The 25530-nt window shown below is 49.4% G+C and overlaps 1 protein-coding gene across 9 annotated transcripts in view; it reads left to right on the forward strand.

Annotated features, from left to right (window-relative positions):
* MACF1 (microtubule actin crosslinking factor 1) overlaps positions 1-25530 on the forward strand; it is a 257658-nt gene that overhangs the window by 95311 nt on the left and 136817 nt on the right. For 6 of the 9 annotated variants that reach the window (XM_073317698.2, XM_073317700.2, XM_073317701.2 and 3 more), the window contains 3 exons: positions 5534-5611; positions 8039-8131; positions 24895-25061. In XM_073317698.2, the coding sequence (XP_073173799.2) occupies positions 5534-5611; positions 8039-8131; positions 24895-25061 (338 nt within the window). Of the gene's footprint in view, positions 1-5533; positions 5612-8038; positions 8132-14313; positions 15816-24894; positions 25062-25530 lie in introns of those variants that run through there. The other 3 variants (XM_073317693.2, XM_073317695.2, XM_073317692.2) reach the window with 1 other exon arrangement.

The following is a 25530-nucleotide window of genomic DNA, read 5'->3' on the forward strand; positions in this document are numbered from 1 at the left end:
AGGTTTAGTGTCACTTTCCCCTCTCCAAGAGGGGAGCTTAGCTTAGCTTCCCCTCCTCCAGCGCTGCCTGCTGATTTTCACAATAGACCACTCTAAATATTTGTTTGTCTCTTTTACAGGCATTGGTTAACATTTTCAAAAGGGCCTAAATGGCTTAGGAACCTGAGTCCCATTTTCAGAAATGACCTAGGTGCTTAACAGCCTAAATCTCACTGAGTTTCTGTGAGGCTTAGGTGCCTACGCCGCGTAGGTGTTTTTGAAAACTTTACTCGTCGTATCCAAATCATTCCTGGCATTAAGGCCATTGACTTCAGTGGTGCACGAGCAGGGATGAATATGAGCCTTTCTGTCTGTGGATACATCGACACAGCGGGAAAAAAAAGAAAAACCCAGACCTGCAGTGGTGAGTCTCTGAGCCCAGGTCAAGTGACTGGAGCTCACTGGGCTTGTGCTGTAGGGCTAGAGACAGCAGTGTAGGCTGGGGCTGGTGCCTGGGCTCTGAAATCTAGCGAGGAGGTAGGGTCTCGGGGCTCGTGCTCCAGCTCTCGAGGGAGTGTCTGTTCTGCTACTTTAAGCCCTGTAGCAAGAGCCCGAGTCAGTTGACCTGGGCGTGGAGATTCACTTGTTGTTTTTGCTGTGTCGACCTGCCCTATAAGTTGAAGAGGAGAACTGAGACAATCTGACCAGCTTCTCCAACCTCCTTGGGACTCCCAAACATATTCGGAAACGGTGCTTAAATAGAAAAGGAGGACTTGTGGCACCTTAGAGACTAACCAATTTATTTGAGCATAAGCTTTCGTGAGCTACAGCTCACTTCATCGGATGCTTATTATGCTCACGAAAGCTTATGCTCAAATAAATTGGTTAGTCTCTAAGGTGCCACAAGTCCTCCTTTTCTTTTTGCGAATACAGACTAACACGGCTGCTACTCTGAAACCGGTGCTTAAATACTGCTGCACTGCATCTCTGTGTATTTAAATAACGAAAGATGATGGTGGTTCAAGCTGAAACTGTTTTTAACACGGTTTGTCCAGCTAGTGTGGATGGGGCAAAACTGATTTACGTGGTTATTCTGTGCCTTGACAGAACACATTTTTGGAGCAATTGACTCGGGATCTCGCTAAAAATAGCAGAATAGACATTCCCACTGGGGCTGGAGCCTGAGCTCTGACACCCTACCTCCTCGCCGGGTTTCAAAGCCCTGGAGCCAGCCCTGGCCCAAACCTTTACACTGCTGTTTCTAGCCCTACAGCAGGAGCGCAGTGAGCTCAAGACACTTGACCTGGGCTCAGAGACTCGCTGCCGCGGGGTGTAGACACAGGAGAGGGCCATACTAGATGTTTTTTAGCTGGAATGGTGTTTAAAGACAGTCCCTTAATTCAGCAGATGAGATCTGTGTGAGCCATGCTTTTTCAGAGGCGTTCACATGACCATTCTAGCATGAAAGCTGGGTGCAGCTCCAGGCACGTCCAAAGATAGGTCTTTTCAGAATCTTACAAGAATTGCCTAAATGTTGAAAATCAGTGGGGCTAGGTGCATCAGTGCAGCTGCAGATAAACTTGCCTTGAGCCATTTAGCTGCCAGTTTGGATTTTCCTGCTTGTGTTCATTCTCAATTTAGACACCAGGTTTCTGGTGTCCATGCTTTTCCATCTATTTTCTTCAGTAGCATGTTAGGCTTTCCTGTCATGTGCTTTGCAACCACTCTACAAGCTGGATCTGTAGAGGTAGATAGTTCTGCAGGATGCAAACATCTTCCCTTGCATCTGGGGAGAGTAGAATCATTTGCCCCTTTTTTAGGCCAACAAGCCTAATTAGCTCTTGGAAGATACTTTTTTGGTGCAGTAGCGCAGCTCGGAGGGAATTATTTTAGTAACCCCTAAAATAGGATCTGTGAGATGATGTGTGAAGTTATTCAGCTGCCCTCCTGAAATGCCAAGCTACGCTTTGTGGGTGTTGGATTTAGATGCTTCACAGGCCTATCATGTCCCTCTCCACAACATTTTTGATTTTCGGATTGAGTTTTATCCTAGGGAAATCTCTCTGCTTAGGCACCCTATACTGAAAATCACATGGAGGTAGGCAGAAGTGGTTGGACTGTTATAGATACTGCGGTATCGTTTGCTGCAGCTAAGACAGGAGGAAATCTTAGACTATTCTGCCCTAAACGTTGATGGCGCTGTCTCATAGGCTTTAAGGCCAGAAGGGACCATTACACATGACCATCTGTATAAGCTGACCTTCTGTATAATACAGGCCATAAAATTTCATCCAGTTACTCCTCAGCTGAGCCCAGAAACGAGTATTTGACCTAAAACAAGTTGTCTCTGAGTTCCCAGCTCTTTCAAAATCTACTTTAGCTCTTGCCATTGTGTCTACCTCTCGTGTCTGAATCAAGCCCCGGTAGGGTCCCCAGGGGAGACGCAGGCAAGATCCAGGATAACCAGCTAGTCTTCATGTTCCTTTTCAGGGGAGGGAGGCTGGTGAGCAATGTGTTTCTTTTTCTTTTCCCATGTGCTGCATTTTTAGTTCCTTTCTGTTTTTCTGTGACTATCCCACTGGTGTTGTCTGTGCCACGTTTGTTAGCAAAAGGACCCTTCAGGCCAGAAGACCCTCCGCCTGGCAAAAGCGCCCTCCTGGCGTCGCACGAGCAGTGAAGAGCAGGAGGAGGAGGAGGATGGTGATGCAGTAGGTTGACTCCCTCCTGGGAGCAATGTAATACAGACTGACACTGGAGTGCCATCAGATAGTCCAGATGTAACCAAGCTTTGCATAGGGCACACAGGGTACGTCTAGACAGCAAAGAAAAACCCGTGGCTGGCCTGTACAGGCCAGCTGACTCGGGGCTGTTTCATTGCTGTGTAGGCTTCTGGGTTCGGGCTGGAGCTCAAGCTCTGTGACCCTCCAACCTCTCAGGGTCCTAGAGCCCGGGCTCCAGTTTGAGCCCTGATCTCTACACAGCAACGAAAGAGCCCCCAGCCCAAGCCCCACGAGCCTGAGCCGTGGTGTCTAGTTGCTGTGTAGACATACCATAGTGGCCTCTGGCCTTCCCCTCCCTCTGGTTCAGGTGGGTTAATGGAGAATTTGCCATAGCTCCTTTCCACTAGCAGCTGGTTCTTGATCCCGGATAATAAATTTCCCGGAAGCACGTTAGAATAGAGGAGTGATATGTGGGGTGTGTACCTGGGAAGTGGAGAGTGAGAAGCGAAAATGAAAAGGCAGCTAATCCCATATTCCTTCTGGACAGTGCTTTGTTAAAGTTAACTGGATTATCTGAGAGTGCATTACAGTGTTGGTGGTCTGCAGTGTGAGAATGCTGACCCACTTGCTGTGAGAGCATGAAATCAGTCTATTCACGGGGATGGGAAGGGCGCACGCTCCTAGATGAACCCCTGGCTCTCACGCATCCCCAGATAAAGCCGCTGGGGTCCTGCACGCTCTTGGATGGGACATGGTGTTCTCTCCACTCACACGGCGCAAACAACCTTTAGGATGAATCATCTGATGTTTGCTAACAGTTCTCACTGCATGGGGATGCTCTGCCTTGTGTACCACATCCATGTGTACTGGGTGCAGTGGCTTTGCTGTCAGACAGCAAGGATTAACCTTGCATGATAACAGATCTGTTTTTAAGCAACATATTCTCAGTGTTTCTGATGTGGAGCGGACCCAGCTCCCGGCAGGCCCAACCTTACCCAAGCCAAGGATTACCCAAAGGGGATTGCACCTCCCCCAAGTAAGAACGAGAGCATTCTGGCTGGTAGAAATGATCACATTTCTTACCAACCCTCTCGATCTGGGCTGTGTCTTCCTTCTCTACAGCTCTCTTCTCTGCTCCCCCTCCCGAGCCACTCTGGCAGCCGCAGTGGCGTGGCACAGGAAATGACTCGCCTGTTGCACCTCTCTGCCAGGGGCTGGAGCATAGGGAGACCTTCCTGTGGCTTTCGTCCTAAAACAAAGAATGAAACGTCCTTTGTCTTTGCTGACCCAGAGAGTCTCTTTGCTGCTCCTGATTCCTCAGACAATTCACTCCTCTCGTTTGTATTTAGAAGCCATTGCTTCTTTTGATTTTCCCAGCCCCAACTCCTTTCCTTTCTTATTGATTCATTGCAGAGCTGGGTTTGTGTGCTGGCTCTGAGCTTCTGCACCACGATCCGCCCTTCAGCAGAGCTCCTACCTCTTCCCCAAGCCCTTGTTCAGCACAGAGTTGCTATTTGTAAATGAATCGGATTAAATGTAGGTGTTGGAGCTGGGTGGGGCTGGTGACTGAACGTGACCGTTTGCTCCTGGTTGGATCACAGGCTCTCACTGGAGCAGCCGCCCCTCCTTGTCCATTAGAGAGAGATTCAGAGCAGTAGCCCAGCATGGATGCTGCTGTGTACATTGGTCAGTAGCCTGACTGTGATTGGTCAGCTCCCTTGGAGACAGAAAACACTGGGGTCCATGTAGCAGTGAAACAGACACAGCTGGTCCTGAGACTCTGCTTTCTCCTCCAGCGGAGCAGTCCCTGCCCTAATAGCCGATTAGCTATTGCAGGACACATCTACCATTTCAAGGGTTGGCAAATCACAAGGCTGCTGTTGCTCTCCCCTGGGCCGGCAGGACTCCCCCACCTGCAGGCAGGTTGGGAGCAAGGTGGTTCACTTTATCTCAAATTGTCCTCTCCCCTGTTCAAGCAGTTGTGCTGGTAGGTGAGTATAGGGTGTACACCCAAGCACACCCCTGTGGTGGAGCGGGCTGGCTGGACTGCAAGAGCCCTCAGTGGCTGTGGCTGTCTCCGGTTTAGCTCTGTGTGTGGGCAGCACTAGCTTGTTGCCTGCAAAGGCCGGGGAACAAAGTGTGATACTGAAACTAGGGGCAAATGTTGAGGTCACAAGTCGGTGTCTGTGGTCAGGATCATGGGTCGATGGATGGGCTGGGAGCAGGAGATAGTTATTGGAGGGTTTTCCTAGCTCCACGCCCCAGCGTAGGGGATTTGTGGGATAATAAAGACTCCTCTGCATAGAACAGGACAGTGTTAAGCAGCCAGAAGGGGGCAAGAGAACGCGGCAGTGTATTAGCAGGAAAGACAGACTCATGCTGGTGGAGTATGTTCACCATATCCAGAAATCTTTATGATCTGCATCTTCCTCCTTTCGGCCCTTGCTTTGCTGTTACGGCGACGCACTCTGGGAGCGAATTGTTGTCTCCTGCTCACATCTGTCTGTGCCTTGGCTGTTAGGTTGGGGCTGAGAGAGGAGGAAATGGCCGTCCTAGGTGGCACATTGAATGCGGTAGGCCAAGCAAGTGTATTGAATGTCGTGGTCTTTGCTTAGACTTAGAGGGAACATAATTAGGCTGGTGGTTGGAATGAAGTGAGCTCCCCCAGTCCTCCGCGAGAGGGAGGGTCTCTCTGGGTTCCAGTACTTCCAGTAGGAGGCTTAGGAAGTGCACCTGGGGGAAGGGGTGGGACTGGGTCTGTGCATGTGTAGCAAAGACGCCCTAGTTCTGCCTCCATGGGATGGCTGGACTGACGCACTGCCTCTGTTTTGCAGCCACGTGAGAAGGGCAGGATGCGTTTCCACAGGTTACAGAATGTGCAGATTGCTCTGGACTTCCTGAAGCAGCGACAGGTAAGAGCCAGTCTGATGCTCACAGGTCACATTCCAGTTTTGAACGTATTCGGAGTGTTCTCACTGCACACCTGCGAGGTGTGCTCTGGTTCCTGCTGCAGCTTGTGCCATGGGCATCCAGTGGGGCGTAACGAAGCACTATCCGTTTATTTCTGCTGGGCCCATCCCTAGGGCATCTAGATGCCCGTCAATGTCAGTACTGCAGAGAGTACCTTCCCTTGTGGGCGCTGAGAGCCCTCAGTGCTATCCACGCCTCCTGGGGGGAGGGGGTGGTGGTGGTCAGAATAGGGTGACCAGACGTCCCAATTTTTAGGTCTTTGCCCCGCGTCTCGACCGATGCATGGTCGGGACGCCATTTGTCCCAAAATTCTGGCTTTGGCCACTCTGGCGTCTGTTTTTTGTTTTGCTTTGGCAACTCTGGCTGCTGTTGTTGTTGTTTTCCCCCATGTGTCCCGATATTTTCTCCGTTAAATCTGGTCACCCTAGGTCAGAATGAGGAGTTAGGACTCTTTCTTTCCAGGAAGCCGTTGCAAGTGTCTCAGATGGATACAGCCCCTAGAGCCCCGCAGGCTTCCTGTGTCCCAGGAACTGACTTGGTCAGCTCTGAGTGCAGTGTATGCTTGGGAGCTCTTCTGGTGTCCTTAGGATAATGTTGGCACAGGAACAGATGTGTGTGACCTGGCCATGAATAGGTTTAGGCTAGAAGTTAGAAGACAGTTTCTAGCCATTGCCGGAGTGAGGTTCTGGAACAGCCTCCCAGTGGGAGGATTGGGAGCCAACCAAACTAGTTTGAAGATGGAGCTTGGTGAGTTTTATGTCAGGGTTGCCTGAGATTACTAGGGGCTAGATCTGATGACCCAGGAGGTCCCTTTCGGTCCTATGTTTCTCCCCCTTCCCAGCATTCAGGAAGTGCTGGGCTCCTAAGAGGTCCGTCTGGTCTCTGTCGGGGATTTCCTCAAGTGGATGTAATAGACCCTCCTTCTAACCAGCCAGAACTCTCAGCCCCTAAGCAGAGGGATGTTTCCAGCAGTTCCTGCGGCTCACGGGGTGGGGAGTTCTGTCCTGCCTGTTCTGTCAGTCTTCAGTCATGACACACTCATGATGAATGACGATGCTGAATTGTATCCGTTGTGCCGAAGCAGAGATTAACTCCTCTGGCTAGCTGAAGGCGCACTGAATAGACCTGCCCTTCCCTAGGGAGGGCGCGTAACTTAGCGGCTCCCTAGCTTCTTGGTAGAGATGCAGAAATGTTTTGCCAGAGGTTCTAAGGAGCATGTTTCTCTCTACACACGCACACCCCCACCCCTCCCCCCCATTGCTCCTCTGCAGTGCTATGGCATCGCAGCAGAGTGCATGCTGGGACATGCCTTACTCCGAATGCTCTCTTAGTGATGCCCTGGAACGTCAAAGGTGCAGAGTTTGGGGGTGGGCGGAGAAGAACTGCCGGTGTCGCAGGCTCTTGCTGCTGAGATCCTGTGCCTGGAAGTGGGGAGCATCACTCACCCTCCCGTCAGAGACTCCCCTCCTTCTGGGAGCCAGATGGTAGCGGGGAGGGGCCGTTGAGACAATGGAGGGCAGAGAGGAGTCTGAAACAAGTGGAAGCTGTGAGTGGAGAGCTGAGAGGTAAGCGGGAGTATCCAGACTTACCGGTGCACACCCCGGTTTCTGTTTGCTGGTAGCTCTGAAGATGGTGGTGATACTTCATGTATTTCTGGCAATCTTTTATGCCGAGCATCTCAGCTACGCACACTGGCTCCTGTGAGATGGGCGAGTAAAATCCCAGTGTAGCCACAGGTTGGGTATCAAGAGTGGGTTTCATTCCCTGCTGTGCTACAAGCTTCCCATGTGACCTTGAACAAGGCACTTCCCCTCTCCCTGTCTCCCCAGCTGTGAACCTGGGGATCAAAGGTGCTTGCCTGCCTCTTGAGGGTGCTGTGATCTCAGGCTTAATTCCTGAGCTGATTGATTTTTGCGGTGCAGGTGGGGGTGATTGGGTTTGGGTGTGCTCTCCTAGCTACGTGATGTGCTTTGTAGATTTTAAATTATGCACAAGTGCCTGAGGCTGTAGGGGCATGACACTCTTTGTAGAAACCGAAATAAGAAATGCTAGTAAAACACGTGAAGGCCCTTCAGCAGAAGGCACTAGGGAATTGAAAAATGGTTATTTCAATCCTTCTTTTGCAGAAAAGGCAAGGATTGATTTTTTTGCTCCTCATCACCTAGTGAGTCAGTGGCAGGGCTGGAAATAGAATGCTGGAGCCTTGAGACCCTGTCCCATTCTCTAGCCAATTGATTGCACCTGCTAGGTGCACATGACTGGTTTGGGGAGGGCAGGGTGGTGGTGGAGTGGTTGGAGAGAAAAGTCCCTCCTGTCTTTGTTGAAGCATCTGATTTGAAGTTTTGACAGTCCCTGGTGCTTCCCCACAGGTGAAGCTGGTGAACATTCGCAATGATGACATTACAGATGGCAACCCGAAGCTGACCCTGGGTCTCATATGGACCATTATTCTCCACTTTCAGGTAGGGATGTGACTTTTTGAAGGGCACAGAGCGGAAAAAGGGGCATGTTGAGTCCCAAGGGCTCTGGCATCTGTCTGGAGAACATGAGTATATTTAATGGTAATGCCTTCATACAGGTTGGTCAGGAAGATTAGCATATATAACAGTGTCATGGAGACCAGGCCAGAGAGAATAAGAATTCCCTTCTCTGGTCATTTATATAATTAAATCTCTAATGATGGATTATGTGTGCTGTGGCCCTTTGATTGGCACCAAGGTTATTGGCAGTTGCTATTGCTCAGCTGAGCTGGAAAGCTGAGCCCTCCAGGGCTCTTCAGTGCATTGAGCAGGGGAAAGGGGAGAGTAGATTTGGAGAAGGGTGTCTGGGGAGTGTGTGATTATGACATTCTGGGATGCAGTCCAGACCAGTGAGGAGCTGGATCCCCACTTGCCCTGTAACCTTGGGTGCCTTGCAATGCTTTGCTGCTTTAAGTCCCAACCTGGGCCCTTTGCAAACAGCATGCAGGTCACCCCCGGATTGTCTGTGTATAGCTGCACCCTGCCAGCACACTCCAGTCACACTCTGACTTCCACCAGCCTTGGTTACCACCTGCAGTGACCCCAACATGCTCCCAGTTCCAGATTTCCTCCCAAAAATATGTGTTCTGCATTGTCCAGCCCTTTCCTGGACAGTCCAGATATTGGAGGTCAAGCGGTCAATGTACAACAGTCTGCTACCATAAATGGAGTTACCCTCATAGTTCAGTTTAAAGACAACACTGGCTTAGTTTTGATTAAAGAATAAAACATGTTTATTTAATTACAAGGAGAGAGATTTTAAGAGATTGCAAGTTCAAGGCGTTAAAGTCCGAAATGGTTAAAAGAGAAATTAAGAGAAACTTCCCAGTAACTAAATTTAACCAACTAGACTTGATACAAAGTAAATTCTTACCACAGGTTCCCAGCAACATTGCTGAGAACATTCTCAAGTCAGGATCTGCCCCCAAAGGGCTGGTTTCTTTTGTCTTCTTTGATGAAAGAGAGAGATGGATAGGGAGAGATAACATGGTGTGTTTTTGCCCCTCACTTGTACAGTCCAGTCACCCTTTAAAATGCATTTTCCTGAGGGTAACCCCTAGATAAAGTTCATTCCAGCCGTGAAGAGAGAGACTTTTTGGTAGTGAAAGAGGTTCCATGATGCTGTTTGCTAAAATGCAGCTCGGTCTGTTCCTGCCCCTTTGCTGTCTCAAGGACCTTGTTTACTACTTATATGTAAATTGAGGTAAACACATATTCCTTTAAAAAAAAAAAAGGAGTACTTGTGGCACCTTGGAGACTAACCAATTTATTTGAGCATAAGCTTTCGTGAGCTACAGCTCACTTCATCGGATGTATACTGTGGAAAATACAGAAGATGTTTTTATACACACAAACCATGAAAAATTGGGTGTTTATCACTACAAAAGGTTTTCTCTTCCCCCACCCCACTCTCCTGCTGGTAATAGCTTATGTAAAGTGATCACTCTCCTTACAATGTGTATGATTATCAAGGTGGGCCATTTCCAGCACAAATCCAGGGTTTAACAAGAACATCTTAGGAATGGAGGTGCGGGGGGTAGGAAAAAACAAGGGGAAATAGGTTACCTTGCATAATGACTTAGCCACTCCCAGTCTCTATTCAAGCCTAAGTTAATTGTATCCAATTTGCAAATGAATTCCAATTCAGCAGTCTCTCGCTGGAGTCTGGATTTGAAGTTTTTCTGTTGTAATATCGCAACTTTCTTGTCTGTAATCGCATGACCAGAGAAATTGAAGTGTTCTCCGACTGGTTTATGAATGTTATAATTCTTCACATCTGATTTGTGTTTAAGATAGGCCTGCTTAATCACTTCTGCCTAGTTGGGGCTAAGTGGGTTTGAACATGTACTGCCAACGTCATTCGGGGGGATTCATAATTTTACATATAATGCTGCTACACACATTTCACCTTGATGATATTGACGCGCGAGTTATTAGTTTTCACAATACAAGGCATATTGTGTACAAAGATTATTACGATCGTGTGTCGGGTTTGAATATAGGGGTGCATTTGGTTACAGCGATCTCATGTTTTTACAGCAACCTTCCTTCCAAAAGCTCCCTGTCCTTCACACACTCTCCTCTATGTATAGTTTGTACAGTCAATTAGTAATCGCACCTCCTTTGTCTCGGGTGGAAGACAGCAGCTGTGTGGCAATGCAACTTGGCAGTTCAGGACATGAGTGGAAGAGAATAGCCCGTCCGTCTGAGGTGGCAGGAGGAATTTAGGTTGGCAGAGTGTAACTGCCCAAGTGGGAGTTGACCATGACACTGAGATTAGCACCGCTGTTCTTACAAACCACGTCACAGGGTCTCCAGTGCCACAGGCCGTCAGGGCATCCGTCTTAGATGTCAGCAGAAAGGCAGCACGTGCAGCAGCATAGGGCCCTTAACATCATGCTGGCGCGTTGGTTCTGTGTCGGCTCGGATCCCCATGTTCGAGGCTGAGCAGGTGTGTGGGGAGTGCATCGTGCCAGGCATGTGAGCTGCTGCCCTGACGTGCTGGCTGTGGGATTTGGTGTGACTGAGTGTCTTAGGTGGAGCCGCAATCTCAGAGCGCCCGGCTGCTGGCAGGCACGGCACTGGCATGCTGGTGGGGTCAGGATAGAGGGAACGCCAGCACTACGGGGTGGCCTCGGGAGCTCCTGTGCTTCCTGCAAAGCCGGATAATAGCCCTTTGTTGGCAGCTGTTTTCCATAGGATTTGAGTTTTCCTCACCAAGGCTCTTTGGGTGGACAGATGAGTTTCTGAGTGGCATTCCTCACTGCAGAGCTCCTCTCGCTGTGGGTGACCATTGTTAACGGGAGTGCTAGATCCACACGCATGTAATAGGGGTAATCCAGCCCCCCGCTTTCCCACTGACAGGAACTAAATCATTCTGCTCTGCGAGGGCAATCCCAGCGCTAGCTGACTGAAGACTAAATTGGTTCTGTGGAGTTTTATTTGTTGATGGCGGCCCAGTGGCCACAGCTGCCTGGGAGGAAGCAGAAAGTTTTCACAGAGCAGGCCTCTCTGAATCCAGCGCCTTGGAGCCACCTGTAACCAAACCAGTTTTGCTTTCAGTTCTCTGTGCATATATGCAAGTCCAGGTGGCGTGTATTAGCATGTCCTGAGCAGTCCTTGCCAGTCTCCCTTGGCAGCTGTTGCCCTTCTGTGATGCAGGGCGCTCTGGAGCTGTGTTGGGGTCACTGACTTGGCTAATTATTGCATTTCTGCCTGTGTGTATAGATTGTGATTGAGTTTTTGCCTGTCTTATGGCTGTGTTCTTGTTTGGTTCAGCCTGGGCAGCTCTCTAGGACAGTGCTACTCAAAGTGGTGGTCCATGGACTGGTGCTGATCTGCGAGCCATCAGCTGCCGGTCTGCGCGCTCTGGAAAAAAAAACTTGCCGGTCCCCCACATCAGAGAGCTTGAGAAGCATGTCTCTAGGGCACAGTGTGTTTATACTGGTTGGCTCCCTGCTTCTGCAATCGGTGGACTTGAGAGGCTGTATATTGATGAGGAATTAACACCACTTCATCAGTCACTTGCCTTCATTGTCAGTACAAGTGTCTGCCTGTTTCCGTCCATTTGTCTGCTTGTGCCTTCCGGAGGGGGCCCTGAGCACTGGCTAGAGGTGTGTAGTGTGAGACCAACAGGCCTTCGCTGCAGTCTCTGTGCCTGTGTGAACAAATTCCTGAGAACTTTTCGATTCAGTGAACCCACTGGGGAGACTCCTAGCGAACACTCTGAAAAGAGACAAATGATTTTTGGGTGCTCAGTTTGAGACATCTTAAAGGGGGCTTGATTTTCAGAGGGCAAGTGCTCAGCACTTCCTGAAAACCAGGCCCCTTTATAGTGTCTTAAATAGGGAGTCTGAAATCACTAATCTCTTTTGAAAGTGTTAGCCTGGGGTCTAAACAATCAAGGCCTCAAGTTAAAGGAGTCACTAGTTACTTGTGAAAATCCTGCTCCCTCTTTTAGAGTGAAACCTTCCTGGCTGGTACAAGGGGGGAAGAGCTGGAGCATCCATACGCGTTTCTGTGGTCAGCAATCTGTTCTGAATGACACCCTCCCTGTTCGCTGGGAAGAAATAGATGGGCCGCCTCTGAGACTGGGCTTTGCAAAGTTTGAGGTGTTCATACTCATCTCTAGTCAGAGTTCACAAGAGTGCACAGCTAGAGATGCGATGTGGTGAAGAGTTTAACATATTCCCTTCAAGCACCTATTGGTTAACTTGGTTAACTCTTGGGAACTTGAATCTTGGCTTCTGGGGGTGTGTTCTCAGGCCACTCCGATAGCAGATTTGCACTCCCTAAATTGGATGCACGAGTTTATCCATAAATCTGGGCCTGAATGTGTTGACTAGACTCTCACTAGAGTGAGCGCTGTGGCCTTTGGAAGTGTAAGAGTTGAGCAGGGTCAGAATGCAAAGCAGACTGATAACTCTTACGGGCATGCGAGGGGTCCGGCCTCATGTTCTTTTTCGGCCATAATTATTTCTTTCTCCTGTGTGACCATCAGCTCGGGCACTGACCTCACTCCAGCAGTGAGAAACAAAACGAGTGAATTCAAGCCCTAAGTAGAAGGTGAATGAACTATCCCTGTCTGTATGTGGCCACCTCCTCTCCCTATTTCCTAAGACCACACAAAGTGAGGTGCTAAAATTCAGAGGCGAGGATAAAAAGGGGCCCCTTGGCCAAATCTCCGACATGGTTCCTGTTTTTTCGGCTCGTTTCGGATGTCTCGGGGGACGCTAGGTGGTGCTGCTGCACTGCAGTTGGCCTGAAGGAGCCGGGTTTCAAAGGGAGCGTTCTGCAGTTCTGAGGCAGGCAGATGGGAGCGCAGGAGCCATCCCGCGGCACTGTCCTGGAGCTGTTTCGGGCTTGCTCCCTCCGCAGTCAAGAAGTGAAAACCTACCAGCCGTGAGGATTTGTTGAGGATAGCTGGTCTGGCCCAGGGAGATTAAGTGCTTACAGCTGGGCCTGCTCCCTGGCCGTACACACTCCCTGTTGTACACTGCCTCTCTGCCTGGAATAAGGAGATTTCTTCTAGGAATGTAGCTCTATTGCTAACCCCTTAATCTCGTTCATGTCTTCCATATTTGAAAGTCCATAGCCCACTGCTGCAAAGAAACAGCCAAGGGGCAGTGCAGTGTCCTTTGCTTCGAGCTCCTGGTGCCATCTCTGCACTGCAGGCCTAGTGACCATGACTTGTCTCCCCGTTTGCTGGGGGGCTGGTGCAAACCCTGCTTGGGAGATGTGGGCCTGTAGTTTGTTTTGCCTTTTACCTAGAAGCGAACAAGCCCCTTGCTGGTTGAGAGGAGGCTTGGAAGGGAACGAATGAAACCTCAGCTCAGGGGCACTAGGAGGGAGCAGCCCTGGGAGCTGGTGTCTCTGGGTTTGGAAGGCTGTAGCTGGCCACTGAGCTGTTTGCTGCTCTGCTAGTGGGGTCTGTTTGGCGGGCAGAGGGCGGGGTGGCTGTTGCAGGTGTCTAGTGCGTGGCGTGCATTTTGCTACAAGGAAGGGAATGGTCAGAGCTCCCTGTACCAACCCAGCCAAATCCCCACTCTCTGGGGAGGGGTGGGGCAGGCAGGGTGCTGGGTTTTAGTCCCAAAGTGCGTGTGTGTGTTGTGGAGAAGGTGAGCACTGAGTCCTGGGGGGGCTCTGGTCCCCATCGCGTGACTCTGCCTAGGGTGTGCAGTGATAAGGACAATTAGCCCTTTGGGGAGGTTCCACTCCCGCCGTATGCTCCTCCGCTGTGATTGGAGGAAAAGCAGCCTGCCTATGGCCAGAGTGGAGCAGTCGGAGGCTGTTTATTTGACAACAGTCAGGAATAGAGTAAACATCAGGCAGTGTGAGCAGGCCCTCCGAAACGCCTTGACCGTAGCCCGGAGGAATCTGTTTCCGTGCAGGGGCAGGAATTTGTGGGCTTCCCACGCAGCGTTGGCCATGGGATTTCCTGTTAGTATGCGTGCTGAGTCTCCTCATCTTCTCCGTGCTTCTCCCTACTTCTCCCCACCCTTTTCTTTATGCTACCTTTGCTCAACCTCCCTTCTTCTGACTTCCCACCCTCCTTTCTCTCCCCCCACATCCTCCCCCAGCCTCTCTCTCCCTCCCTCCCCCCCCCCCCACCCGATTTCTGTCTGGTTCTTGCTTTCTGTTTGTGTTACCGAGGGCAGTGCTCCAATTACCTCATATTTGGAGAGAGAAAGCTGCAACCAATCCAGTCTCTGTCTGCTTTTAGGTCAAGTGATTTCTGAACTGCAGTGAGATGCTTTGAATTTGTCTTGTTGCAGCTCTTAGTCTGTAAGATGGCTGTCTGGAACAGCAGCAGCTGGGAGAGACTCCGTGTGTGTGAGTGAGGGCGAGAGAGAGAATATGGGGGATCGCCCACAGTGCTCCGTGTTTTAAAATGTGCGTCTAAGCTGATGAAGCTAAGGTCAGGATTTATCCAGGGGCCTGTGACCAGCTTAGCTGCATTATTGCTGGCATTTTCTGCTCAGAGGAGATGGGGAATTCTCTGGGCTGCGTTAAGGAACCGAAAGAGCAGGCTGCTGGCCCAGGAAAGGCTCCTCTGTCCCCCCAAAAGAGGGTTCGCTTTAAACGGAAGCGGAGGGGGAAGAAGAGAACGGTGCCAGAGGCAAATCCCAAGGAGCAGCCCTTGCCTGGCGCGGAGATTGCTGAGGATGATGAGGCACTGGAGAAGTTCAAAGTACAGCCTCAGCAGGAGGGAGGAGAGGAAATTGCCAAGACCCTGCACCAAGGCACCTCACAGCCCCTGGATCCTAATCCCAGCTCAAGTCCAGAGGCACTGCCTCAGGGTCTCCTTGTACAGGTGAAAGAGAGATTTCAAGGGGAAGTCCGGAAGGCTCAGCTGGTGGTCGAGCACTGGCCCTCGGGGTCTGGGGGCAGGAGGGGTTCCCCTGAGGAGGGCACCACAGTCATTGCACGCCTGCTAGACAACCCTGCGGAGAAGAACTGTGAGAAGGCTGTGAGCAGGCTGGTTGAATTTCAAAGGACAGGAGCTGGCAGCAGCAGAGCTGTGCTGTTGCCTTTACAAAGGGAGACCGCAATCAAAGACTACAAGAGGAGGGATGAAGACCAGCTTGTGTCCAGGTGTCACGCGGTGTCTAGAGAGGAGCCAGAGGGCAGACGCGGGCCGGAGAAGCCTGCAGCTTTGGTGGAAGCTGGCGGGTCTCCGGAGGTCTGGGATGCAGAAGAGGGGAATGAAAGTATTTCAAGTGCCACGTGGACAGGTTCGTGGTTCGTAGAGCCAGGCACCATCTCAGAATTGTCCACACCGTCGCCCATGGTGGACCAGGTGGAAAACCAAGGCTTTGAGAAGCCCCAGAGGCTGTCATTGTCACGGGAGAAACCTGCCCTCAAGGGGGGAGAGGGCACCTGGATTCAGCCTGGCACTAAACTGTCTGCCTCTCAGAGCGACTCTTCGTTCAGCGGGCCGACCACCAGCACTGCCCAGCGCTCCTCAGGATATGGGAGTGACTCGTCCCGTCAGCCCACCAGGGATACTGTAGCCAGTCAGATCTCGGGGTCGATCTTGGAAGATGGCTGCCCACTCCCTGCACAAGAGGGCAGCCAGGTTCAGAGGGGCAGGACGGAGAAGGCCGTGAAGCCTTCTGGAGGAAAGGTCAGTGCTTGTATTCATTTACTGAACCGTCTTTCAGAGGCGGGGGGATGCTCTCCTGAATATCAGTGATCCAGCCCAGCCCTCCATTTCCCTGGGAGAGTTTTCTTCCCAGTTGACTCCAGTCTGCTTAGCCCTGTGTCTAGCGCTGTGAATTACAGCCATACATATGGAGAAGTGGCAGGTTAAAGCCAAGTCAGAATGCTCCTGGAGAAGTGTCTTTCTCCAGCCTGAGGAGCTGCATGACTCTGATAGCCCTCAGGTGTAATTTGCATGGAGATCTGTTAGGAATGTCAGATGAGGAGAGCGGGGACTGCATGGGCTGTTTGCTTGTGGACTGACCCTGTTTGTACTTTGCTGCCTCTACCCTGTAATTTACCTAGAGTGTGCAGGTAAAGAGCTGGAGCAGCACTCGATGGAGAAGCAGGATGTGGGAAGGCAATTACTTGTGTTTTAGGTGTAATTGCCTGTGTGTCACTCGAGATGCACTGACTACAGTTAGCATGTTCACCCACTTTCAAGGGGTTGCTAACAGCACATTCCCTCCGATCTCACACTTGTGTGGCGTGCACGCTCCCCCCTTTGTCTGCATGCATTTAACATTTCTGTGAAATGTTGGCACTGATTAAAAATGGGGGAAGGGGCAGTTTGCAAAGTGTGTTGGTTAGGAAGGAGGCTTGTTAGAATGGTCCCAGAAACAGGTGCATTGCAGCCAGACAGGCCAAGGCAGCAACTTTCAGTAGTGGTGTCCCTGGCATTAGTAGCACTTTCTAGCATTTATCTGTGTGTGTGTGTGTGTGTGTGTGTGTGTGTGTGTGTGTGTGTGTGTGTGTGTGTGTGTGTGTGTGTGTGTGTGTGTGTGTGTGTGTGTGTGTGTGTGTGTGTGTGTGTGTGTGTGTGTGTGTGTGTGTGTGAGAGAGAGAGAGAGAGAGAGACTTACCAAGTACCTTTGTTGGCTGCTGTCAGTCTGTGGGGTGGAAAGGGGGCAGAGACTGGTAGAGCGTATAGGGAACATGACTGAAATGGTGGGAGACACCCCCTGATTCAGCCTCAAACCTGTAGCGGGGCAGGGCAGAGAGCAATTCAAACAGAGAAGAGCGACAGGGTCGTTAATCAGCTGAGAGAGGGAAGGTGCTAGTGTTCACAGAATCATAGAATATCAGGGTTGGAAGGGACCCCAGGACGTCATCTAGTCCAACCTCCTGCTCAAAGCAGGGCCAATCCCCAACTAAATCATCCCAGCCAGGGCTTTGTCAAGCCTGACCTTAAAAACCTCTAAGGAAGGAGATGTCACCACCTCACTAGGTAATGCATTCCAGTGTTTCACCACCCTCCTAGTGAAAAAGTTTTTCCTAATATCCAACCTAAACCTCCCCCACTGCAACTTGAGACCATTACTCCTCGTTCTGTCATCTGCTACCACTGAGAACAGTCTAGATCCATCCTCTTTGGAACCCCTTTTCAGGTAGTTGAAAGCAGCTATCAAATCCCCTCTCATTCTTCTCTTCTGCAGACTAAACAATCCCAGTTCCCTCAGCCTCTCCTCATAAGTCATGTGCTCCAGTCCCCTAATCATTTTTGTTGCCCTCCGCTGGACGCTTTCCAGTTTTTCCTCATCCTTCTTGTATTGTGGGGCCCAAAACTGGACACAGTACTCCAGATGTGGCCTCACGATTGTCAAATAGAGGGGAACGCTCACGTCCCTCGATCTGCTGGCAGTGCCCCGACTTATACATCCCAAAATGCCATTGGCCTTCTTGGCAACAAGGGCACACTGCTGACTCATATCCAGCTTCTCGTCCACTGTAACCCCAGGTCCTTTTCTGCAGAACTGCTGCCTAGCCAGTCGGTCCCTAGTCTGTAGCGGTACATGGGATTCTTCCATCCTAAGTGCAGGACTCTGCACTTGTCCTTGTTGAACCTCATCAGATTTCTTTTGGCCCAATCCTCTAATTTGTCTAGGTCCCTCTGTATCCTATCTCTACCCTCCAGCGTATCTACCTCTCCTCCCAGTTTAGTGTAATCTGCAAACTTGCTGAGGGCGCAATCCATGCCATCCTCCAGATCATTACAGGTGTCCAGTCTAGTTCCTGTCAACCCAGCATGTTTCCAAAGAGGAAAAGCGGCCCCACTTCTCCGGGGCGAAGGTGAACTCAGCCAGTTCGAGTCCATCTCCTCTCGGGCAGTAGAATCCTGCCCTGGTGCAGCAGTGCCATTTGTGGTCCAGGGGAACGCGAACAGAAAACGGAGTTATTGGAGGGAGTGCTGTGCCTCGGATAGTCAAAGGGGGCATCGGCTAGTGCAGAGGTGGGCAAACTATGGCCCGCGGGTCACATCTGGTGGGGCGGTTGGATGGGGCAGAGGTTCTGGGGGGCGAGCGGTCAGGGGTCGGGGAACAGGGCGGGTTGGATAGGGTGTGGGAGTCCGGGGGGCCTGTCGGGGCAGGGGTGTGGATAAGGGTTGGGGCAGTCCGGAGACAGGGAGCGGGGGGGTTGGATAGGGGGTGGGGTCCTGGGAGGGCCTGTCAGGGGGCGGGGGTGTGGATAGGGGTCAGGGAGGTAGTCAGGGAACAGGGAGCAGGGGGGTTAGATGGGGCTGGGGTCCCCAGGGGGGCAGTGGTTAGGTGCGGGGAGTGCTGGGAGGGGGCGGTCAGGGGACAAGGAGCAGGGGGGAGGGGTGGATGGGTTGGAGTTTCTGAGGACAGGCAATCGGGGTGGGAAGTGGGTAGGGGTAGATAGGGGGCAGGGCCAGGCTGTTGCGGGGCACAGCCTTCCCTACCTGGGCCTCCATACAGTTTCACATCCTGATGTGGCCCTTGGGCCAAAACGTTTGCCCACCCTTGGGCTAGTGGGATGTATTTTGGCCTGGGAAGGACTAGATGAGTGTACGCTGGGTTTTTGGCTTGAGGCCATGGTGATATAGGCAGGGTTGCTGGAAGAGATTGGTTATTGGGTGTTAAACTTGGGGGCAGTGAAATTGTCTCCTTGTATTTTGGGCTTGAGGCCAGAGGTCTCTTGTGTCTGTATTTGGAGTTGTGGGTGGCAGAAGATGCTGCATTTGTTTTGGGGGTTGCTTCAGATGAGGACGTCACTATTCTCTGCCATTTGGGGAGCAGAAGGGCCACCTCTGATTTGTGATGGACGTGAGTACCTCGGTCCAGATTCTCAGCGCAGTTTGGGCTGCTGGGGATCGGGCTTGGCCCATGAAAGGTAGGAATCAGTAGGCAAAAGGAGCTCGATGCTGAATATTTTGGCTTGTTGGGCCAAGGCCATTACCTTGATGTACTGGAGAAGGCAGCTCTGTATTTAGATGCCAAGCTCGGTGGGAGCAGAGCTGTCCTGATAAAAGTGGTTGATCTTTAAAAAAAAATTTCAGAGGAATTTTGTGAGCTGATCAGTGAGTAAGGAAGGTTCTGTGCTTGTGCTCCCAGTTCCATTTGCTCATCACCCCCTTTCTCAGATTCCTTCGTGCCAAGAGCAGGCTCTTCAAGGAGGAGGTGGTACCGCCTCTCAGTATCAGTAGTACAGTGGAGCATGTGTGGGGCATGTCGGGATCCTGCGGATGCAGCTGCCTTTTCTGTCCCTTCTTCCAGCCTGGGGAGTGGGGTAGGCAAAGGCCTAATAATCTGGGGACGGACGACTATGTTGTTTGTTATTTAGATGGTACGCGAGGTGCATCGTGCATTTGTTGTGGCTGTGGGTCATGTGATCATGTCAGTCTATCAGCCCGTTGCTTCAAGGAAATCCCTGCTTTGGGTCCGGAAGAGTTAACGCCAAAGCCGGCTGTGTGGCAGCAACCGAAAAAGAGCAGTTTTCTGTGTGATAAGCATGTCAGACTCCAGAGAGGGAGGTGAGCAGCGGCATACCAATTACATTACTGCTGCCACTCCTCTCTGTGCTTCCACAGAGTCTTCCTCAGATGTCTGGGGGAGGGAGGATCCTTTGCCTCCAGCCCTGCAGCTTCCTTTCTCTTCCCTGCAAGGGGAATCTTCACTGGAGCTGGACGTTGTGAGCAGTAGAAGCCAGGTGAAAATTAGGGCTGTCTAGCGATTAAAAAATCAATCTTGATTAATTGCGCTGTTAATAATAGAATACCGTTTATATAAATATTTTGGATGTTTTCTACATGTTCAAATATCTTGATTTCAATTACAACACAGAATACAAAGTGTACAGTGTTCACTTGATATTTATTTTTGATTACAAGTATTTGCACTGTAAAAAAACAAAAGAAATAGCATTTTTCAATTCACCTCATACAAGTACTGTAGTGCAATTGCTTTATAATGAAAGTTGAACTTACAAATGTAGAATTATGTACAAAAAAATGCTGCATTCAAAAATAAAAAAATGTAAAACTTTAGAGCCTATAAGTCCACTCAGTCCTCCTTCTTGTTCAGCCAATTGCTCAAACAAACAAGTTTGTTTTACATTTTCAGAAGATAATGCTGCCTGCTTCTCGTTTACAATGGCACCTGAAAGTGAGAACAGGCACTGTTGTAGCCGGCGTTGCAAGATACTTGCATGCCAGATGTGCTAAAGATTCATATGTCCCTTGATGCTTCAACCACCGTTCCAGAGGACATGTGTCCGTGCTGATGATGGGTTCGGCTCAATAACGATCCAAAGCAGTGTGGACCAACACATGTTCATTTTCATTATCTGAGTCAGATGCCACCAGCAGAAGGTTGATTTTCTTTTTTTGGCAGTTTGGGTTCGGTAGTTTCCGCATCAGTGTGTTGCTCTTTTATGACTTCTGAAAGCATGCGCCACACCTCATCCCTCTCAGATTTTGGAAGGCACTTCAGATTCTTAAATCTTGGGTCGAGTGCTGTAGCTATCTTTAGAAATTTCACATTGGTACCTTCTTTGTATTTTGTCAAATTTGCAGTAAAAATGTTCTTAAAACAAACAACATGTGCTGGGTCATCATCCGAGATGGCTATAACATGAAATATATGACAGAATATGGGTAAAACAGAGAAGGAGACATACAATTCTCCCCTAAGGAGTTTGGTCACAAATTTAATGAATTTTTTTTAATGAGCATCATCAGCATGGAAGCATGTCCTCTGGAACAATGGCCGAAGCATGAAGAAACATATGAATCTTTAGTGCGACGCCAGTTACAAACGGGCCATGCGAATGCTTTTTCTCACTTTCAGGTGACATTGGTGACTTTCAGGTGACATCGTAATTAAGAAGTGGGCAGCATTATCTCCCGTAAATGTAAACAAACTTGTTTCGCTTAGCTATTGGCTGAACAAGAAGTAGGACTGAGTGGACTTTTAGGCTCTAAAGTTTTATATTGTTTTGCTTTTGAGTGCAGTTGTGTAACCAAAAAACCCCCTGCATTTGTAAGTTGCACTTTCATGATAAAGAGATTGCATGACAGTAGTTGTATGAAGTGAATTGAAAAAATATTATTTCTTTTGTTTATATAATTTTCATTACAAATATTTACACTGTAAAAATGATAAAGTGAGTACTGTACACTGTGTATTCTGTGTTGTAACTGAAATTGATATATTTGAAAATGTAGAAAACCATCCAAAATATTTAATAAATTTCAATTGGTATTCTATTGTTTAACAGCGCGATCAATCGTGATTAATTTTTTTAATCACAATTAATTTTTTTGAGTTAATTGCGTGAGTTAACTGCAATTAATTGACAGCTCTAGTGAAAATATTTCCCCTCCAGTAACCTTCCTAAAGGACTGCAGTGAGCGGGTAGCTCGTGATCAAGTTCCTGTGCTCCCAGTTAGTTAAGTTTAATGAAGCAGGGGGACGTTCAGGGAGAGAGGAGCACAGAAGGGAGCGACATATAAGGGCTTGATCCTGGACACATGATTTTCTGCAGCGCTGAGCAGGGCTTCAGTGATGGGAGCAAATCAGCTGGTTTAACGTTCTACAGGCACCTTTCCTCCAGGGTGAAAATTTAGATTCCCCCTTTTGTTTGTCCCTGTCCTGCTTGAGTTGATGGACAGTAATTCTACTAATTGTGGAAAGCTGAGAGAGCCACTGGCATAGTCTCGAACACATACTCTGATCTACTCTATGATATTCCTAGCAAGCCAGTCTGCCTAAAAAGACCAGTGCTTGCACTTCGGTTTCTCTCGAAGCGCTATGATCAGTGTATTGCCAGCAGTTACAAGTTGCTACACACCTCCATCTAAGCAAGCACATTTATTCTTAAGGTAAAAGCATTACAGAAAAATCAGATTAAAAACAATAAAAGAACCTACACACATGCTAAAAAGCTTATCAGAGATGACCCCCAACTTCAACCTAGGGCTCTGGTAGGTGTCAGTCCTACAGATCCCCCTAACTGGATTTTCCCTGTGGTTACAAGTCAATATCAGTTTTTAGATCAGGAACCAGAACAAAGGCCCTAAGTCAGTTTAAGCTTGGGCTATTTATTCCACGGTCCTTTTTCTTTGGGTCTCTGGAGAATCCCCTTTGAGCCAGAACATGTGAGCCTCCCCAGGAGGCGGTACCTCTCTGGAGACGTTAATCACCCCTTGCTGGGTTTAATTCCTGCTGGAGCTGTGGTAACCCCTGCCCACCCCGGGGTGAATACAATCCCTGGCTCACAATGAGATATAAACTGGCCATACATTTAATACAATATAGTCTTCCAAAGATATTGCTCAAAGCTGCCCTGTCTGCCACGCTAGGCACTGTGCAGACACATAGTCCGTGACAGTCCCTGGTTTACAGCCTAAACAGAGTAGACCTAAGGGGTGGCTGGACAAATAAGTGAGTGAGGGATGGGAGGAGAGCAGGCTGAGTAAACAAGCAGTCGGAGGTCAGCTGTAGGTGATGTGTGTTCAAGGTGATAATAGGGAGAAACCCTGACCCCTGGCAATGTCTAGCCAGTAACACTTAGTTTAGTATCCCCTATTCCAGGGGACTCTGTCTAGAGCTCTGTGTCTTGGATCTATGAATGAAGGCATTCATTGTTAGGCAAAAGCAGGGCGTTGCTGTTGGAGCTTGGGTGAATCTTATGCTGAAGTGAGCCTGGGAGTCTTCAGCAGCACAGAGGGAGTGCAGCTAGACTGTAAGAACAGGCCCAGTTCTGCAGTCTCCTGGCAGTAGATGGATCCAGTCCATGCCCCAGTACTTTACCCCAGAGTGCTCAGCCAGACACGATTTCTTGCTGCTTCTCTGAATTCAGCATGGGAGGAAAAGCTGTTCTGATAAGCTGTCTGTAGTCATCATAGGAGGTAGAGATGCTCTGACTGGCAGTCTCTGTTGGAAGATGTTCTCTGCAATGCTGACTGTAGCTGGGCTTGGTATACAGCCACCTAGCCAAGCAAGACTTTGTGCTGGTAGGAAAACCATTCTAAGACCAGGTTTAGCGGCTTCTCCCATCTCCACCTGCTGCTGATGCCTTGGAATTTGTTTGTTTTTCTGGAGTATCTTGTTCTCCATGCACATCCCGCAGAAAGATACATTTCAAACGGCTCAGTGTAAATCACCAAGACATGCTAACAGTGTGTGGGGTCTGGCTCTTAAACACAGGGGCAAATGAAGGGCATTCTTCTCTCTGTCTTCCAACACCTTCACCCCACTGCCCTGTCTGTCTGTCTCAGGTATTTCCAAAGCGCTCATCACTGTGATTATCTGGGTTGTGCTCTCTTGTGATGCTCTCTGGGAGAAGTGCAGAAACGATGACTTGTAGGTAGGCTGTGTTGACTGGCTGGATGAATTAAAGGGGAAAATTGCACTCCCAGCTGAAAATGTCACACTTACCATTGTTACAGGTAGCCTCTAAAATCACAATAACTGAAAGAGCTTAAAGAAAGGTATCTTTTCTTTGCTTTTTTTCATGTTGTTAGCTTCCTGCATTTGACAGCGCTTTGTGCATAGTCTGTTTCACTGTTGTTGGTGCTTACCCTTCCCCTGTAACAGAAGCAGCAGGCAGGAGTGTGTACAGAGAAAGGGGATGAGCAAGTGTGCCTGATGGGGCTGCCCAGAAGACCCTACTAAATCTCACCAGGGGAGCAAAAAAACCTTTAGCTTTTTTTAGAATTAAAAAAAAAAAGACATGAATGCATTTCAGGAGAGACTACTTACAGGGGAAGGGGATGGGGGTTGTTAAAAATCGGAATGCTTGATATTCATAGAGTGCAGGGCCAGAGGGGCCCACTGTGGTGACCTGACCTCCTGTATAGCACAGGCAATAATGGTACTGCCCCCAAATAATTCCTAGAGCGTACGGTTTAGAGAAACATCCAGCTGTAATTTTAAAAGTGTCAGTGATGGAGAATCCCCCATGATCCTTCGTCAGTTGTTCCAATGGTTCAGTGTTCTCACTGTCAAAAATGTACACCTTATTTCCAGTCTGAATTTGTCTAGCTTCAACTTCCAGCCATTGGATCATGTTAGATGTGTCTCTGCTAGACTGAAGAGCCCACTATTAAATGGTTGTTCCCCATGTAGGTACTTATAGGATAAAATCATGTGACCCCTTAACCTTCTCTTTGTTAGACTCAAAGAACTCCATCGATTTCATTTATCACTAGAAGGCAGGTTTTCTAATCCTCTAATCGTTCTCGTGGCTCTTCTCTGAACCATGTCCAATTTGTCAACCTCCTTCTTGGCTTGTGGGCACTAGAACTGGACAGAGTATTTCAGCAGCAGTTGCACCAGCACCAAATACAGAGGTAAAATAACCTCTCCACTCCTACTCCAGGTTCCCCTGTTTGTGCATCCCAGGATGCAATATTCGTCCTTTTCAAAGCTCTCAGGCTATAGTATCCCTTTAACCAAATGTCCTTTGCTCTGAAAAGCCTTCAGCCGAGTTACGTGCAGCTACGCTGAATTTGCCCTGACCTCAGCTTTCAGCTGATTTTAGTCCGCACCGATCCAAGCAATTGTGGCAGTAAAAATTGAGGTGCTGTATGCCTATAACCTGTCTTTAGACATGGATCCCTGGCTTGGACTTTTCATATGAGACTAGCTCCTGAGAGCCCTCGTACGGTGTGTATGTATCGAAATAAAATCTGCATAACTTGCCCAACAGGGTTCTTCCCGCTTCCAAAGTGCCGTGTCACCAGCGACACCATGTCTTTACAGATCTCCGATATCTACATCAGCGGGGAGTCAGGGGACATGTCCGCTAAGGAGAAGCTGCTTCTGTGGACCCAGAAGGTGACTGCAGGTTACGTGGGAGTGAAGTGCACCAACTTCTCTTCGTGCTGGAGCGACGGGAAGATGTTCAATGCACTCATTCACAGATACAGGTACGCAGAGAGGAGTCTGGCTTGGCTATGGGGGAGGTTAAGGCTCTTTGTTCTCTCTTTGCATTTAATAGTCTGCACCTTGAAATCCTAGTTCTGCCCGACCTAGAATAATGGAGGATGGGCGTTCTGCTTCGGGCCCCGCATAGCAGAAGAAGCTGAGCACGCACACAGTTGCAAGTAGTGTTGGCCTTTTAACAAAGGGGAAAAAAGCTTTAAAACCAGATTATGGAGGCGCTGCTGTGCTGTAAATGTTGTCATTTCCCACTCTGCTCTCAGTGAATAATAATACTTAGCACTTCAGTGGCACCTTCCATCTAAGCATCTCTAGGCTCTCTTGAAGCAGCAATTAAGCGGCTCACAAAACTCCTTGTGAGCTAGCTAGGCAAGTGGTATTATCTCTCTCTGACGCTTGCCGGCTGCACAGTGAGTTGGTGGCAGAGCTGGGATTAGAACTCAGCAGGGCTGACTC

This window comes from Lepidochelys kempii, chromosome 19 (assembly GCF_965140285.1).
Source record: "Lepidochelys kempii isolate rLepKem1 chromosome 19, rLepKem1.hap1, whole genome shotgun sequence".
In the NCBI taxonomy this organism is placed as follows: domain Eukaryota; kingdom Metazoa; phylum Chordata; order Testudines; family Cheloniidae; genus Lepidochelys; species Lepidochelys kempii.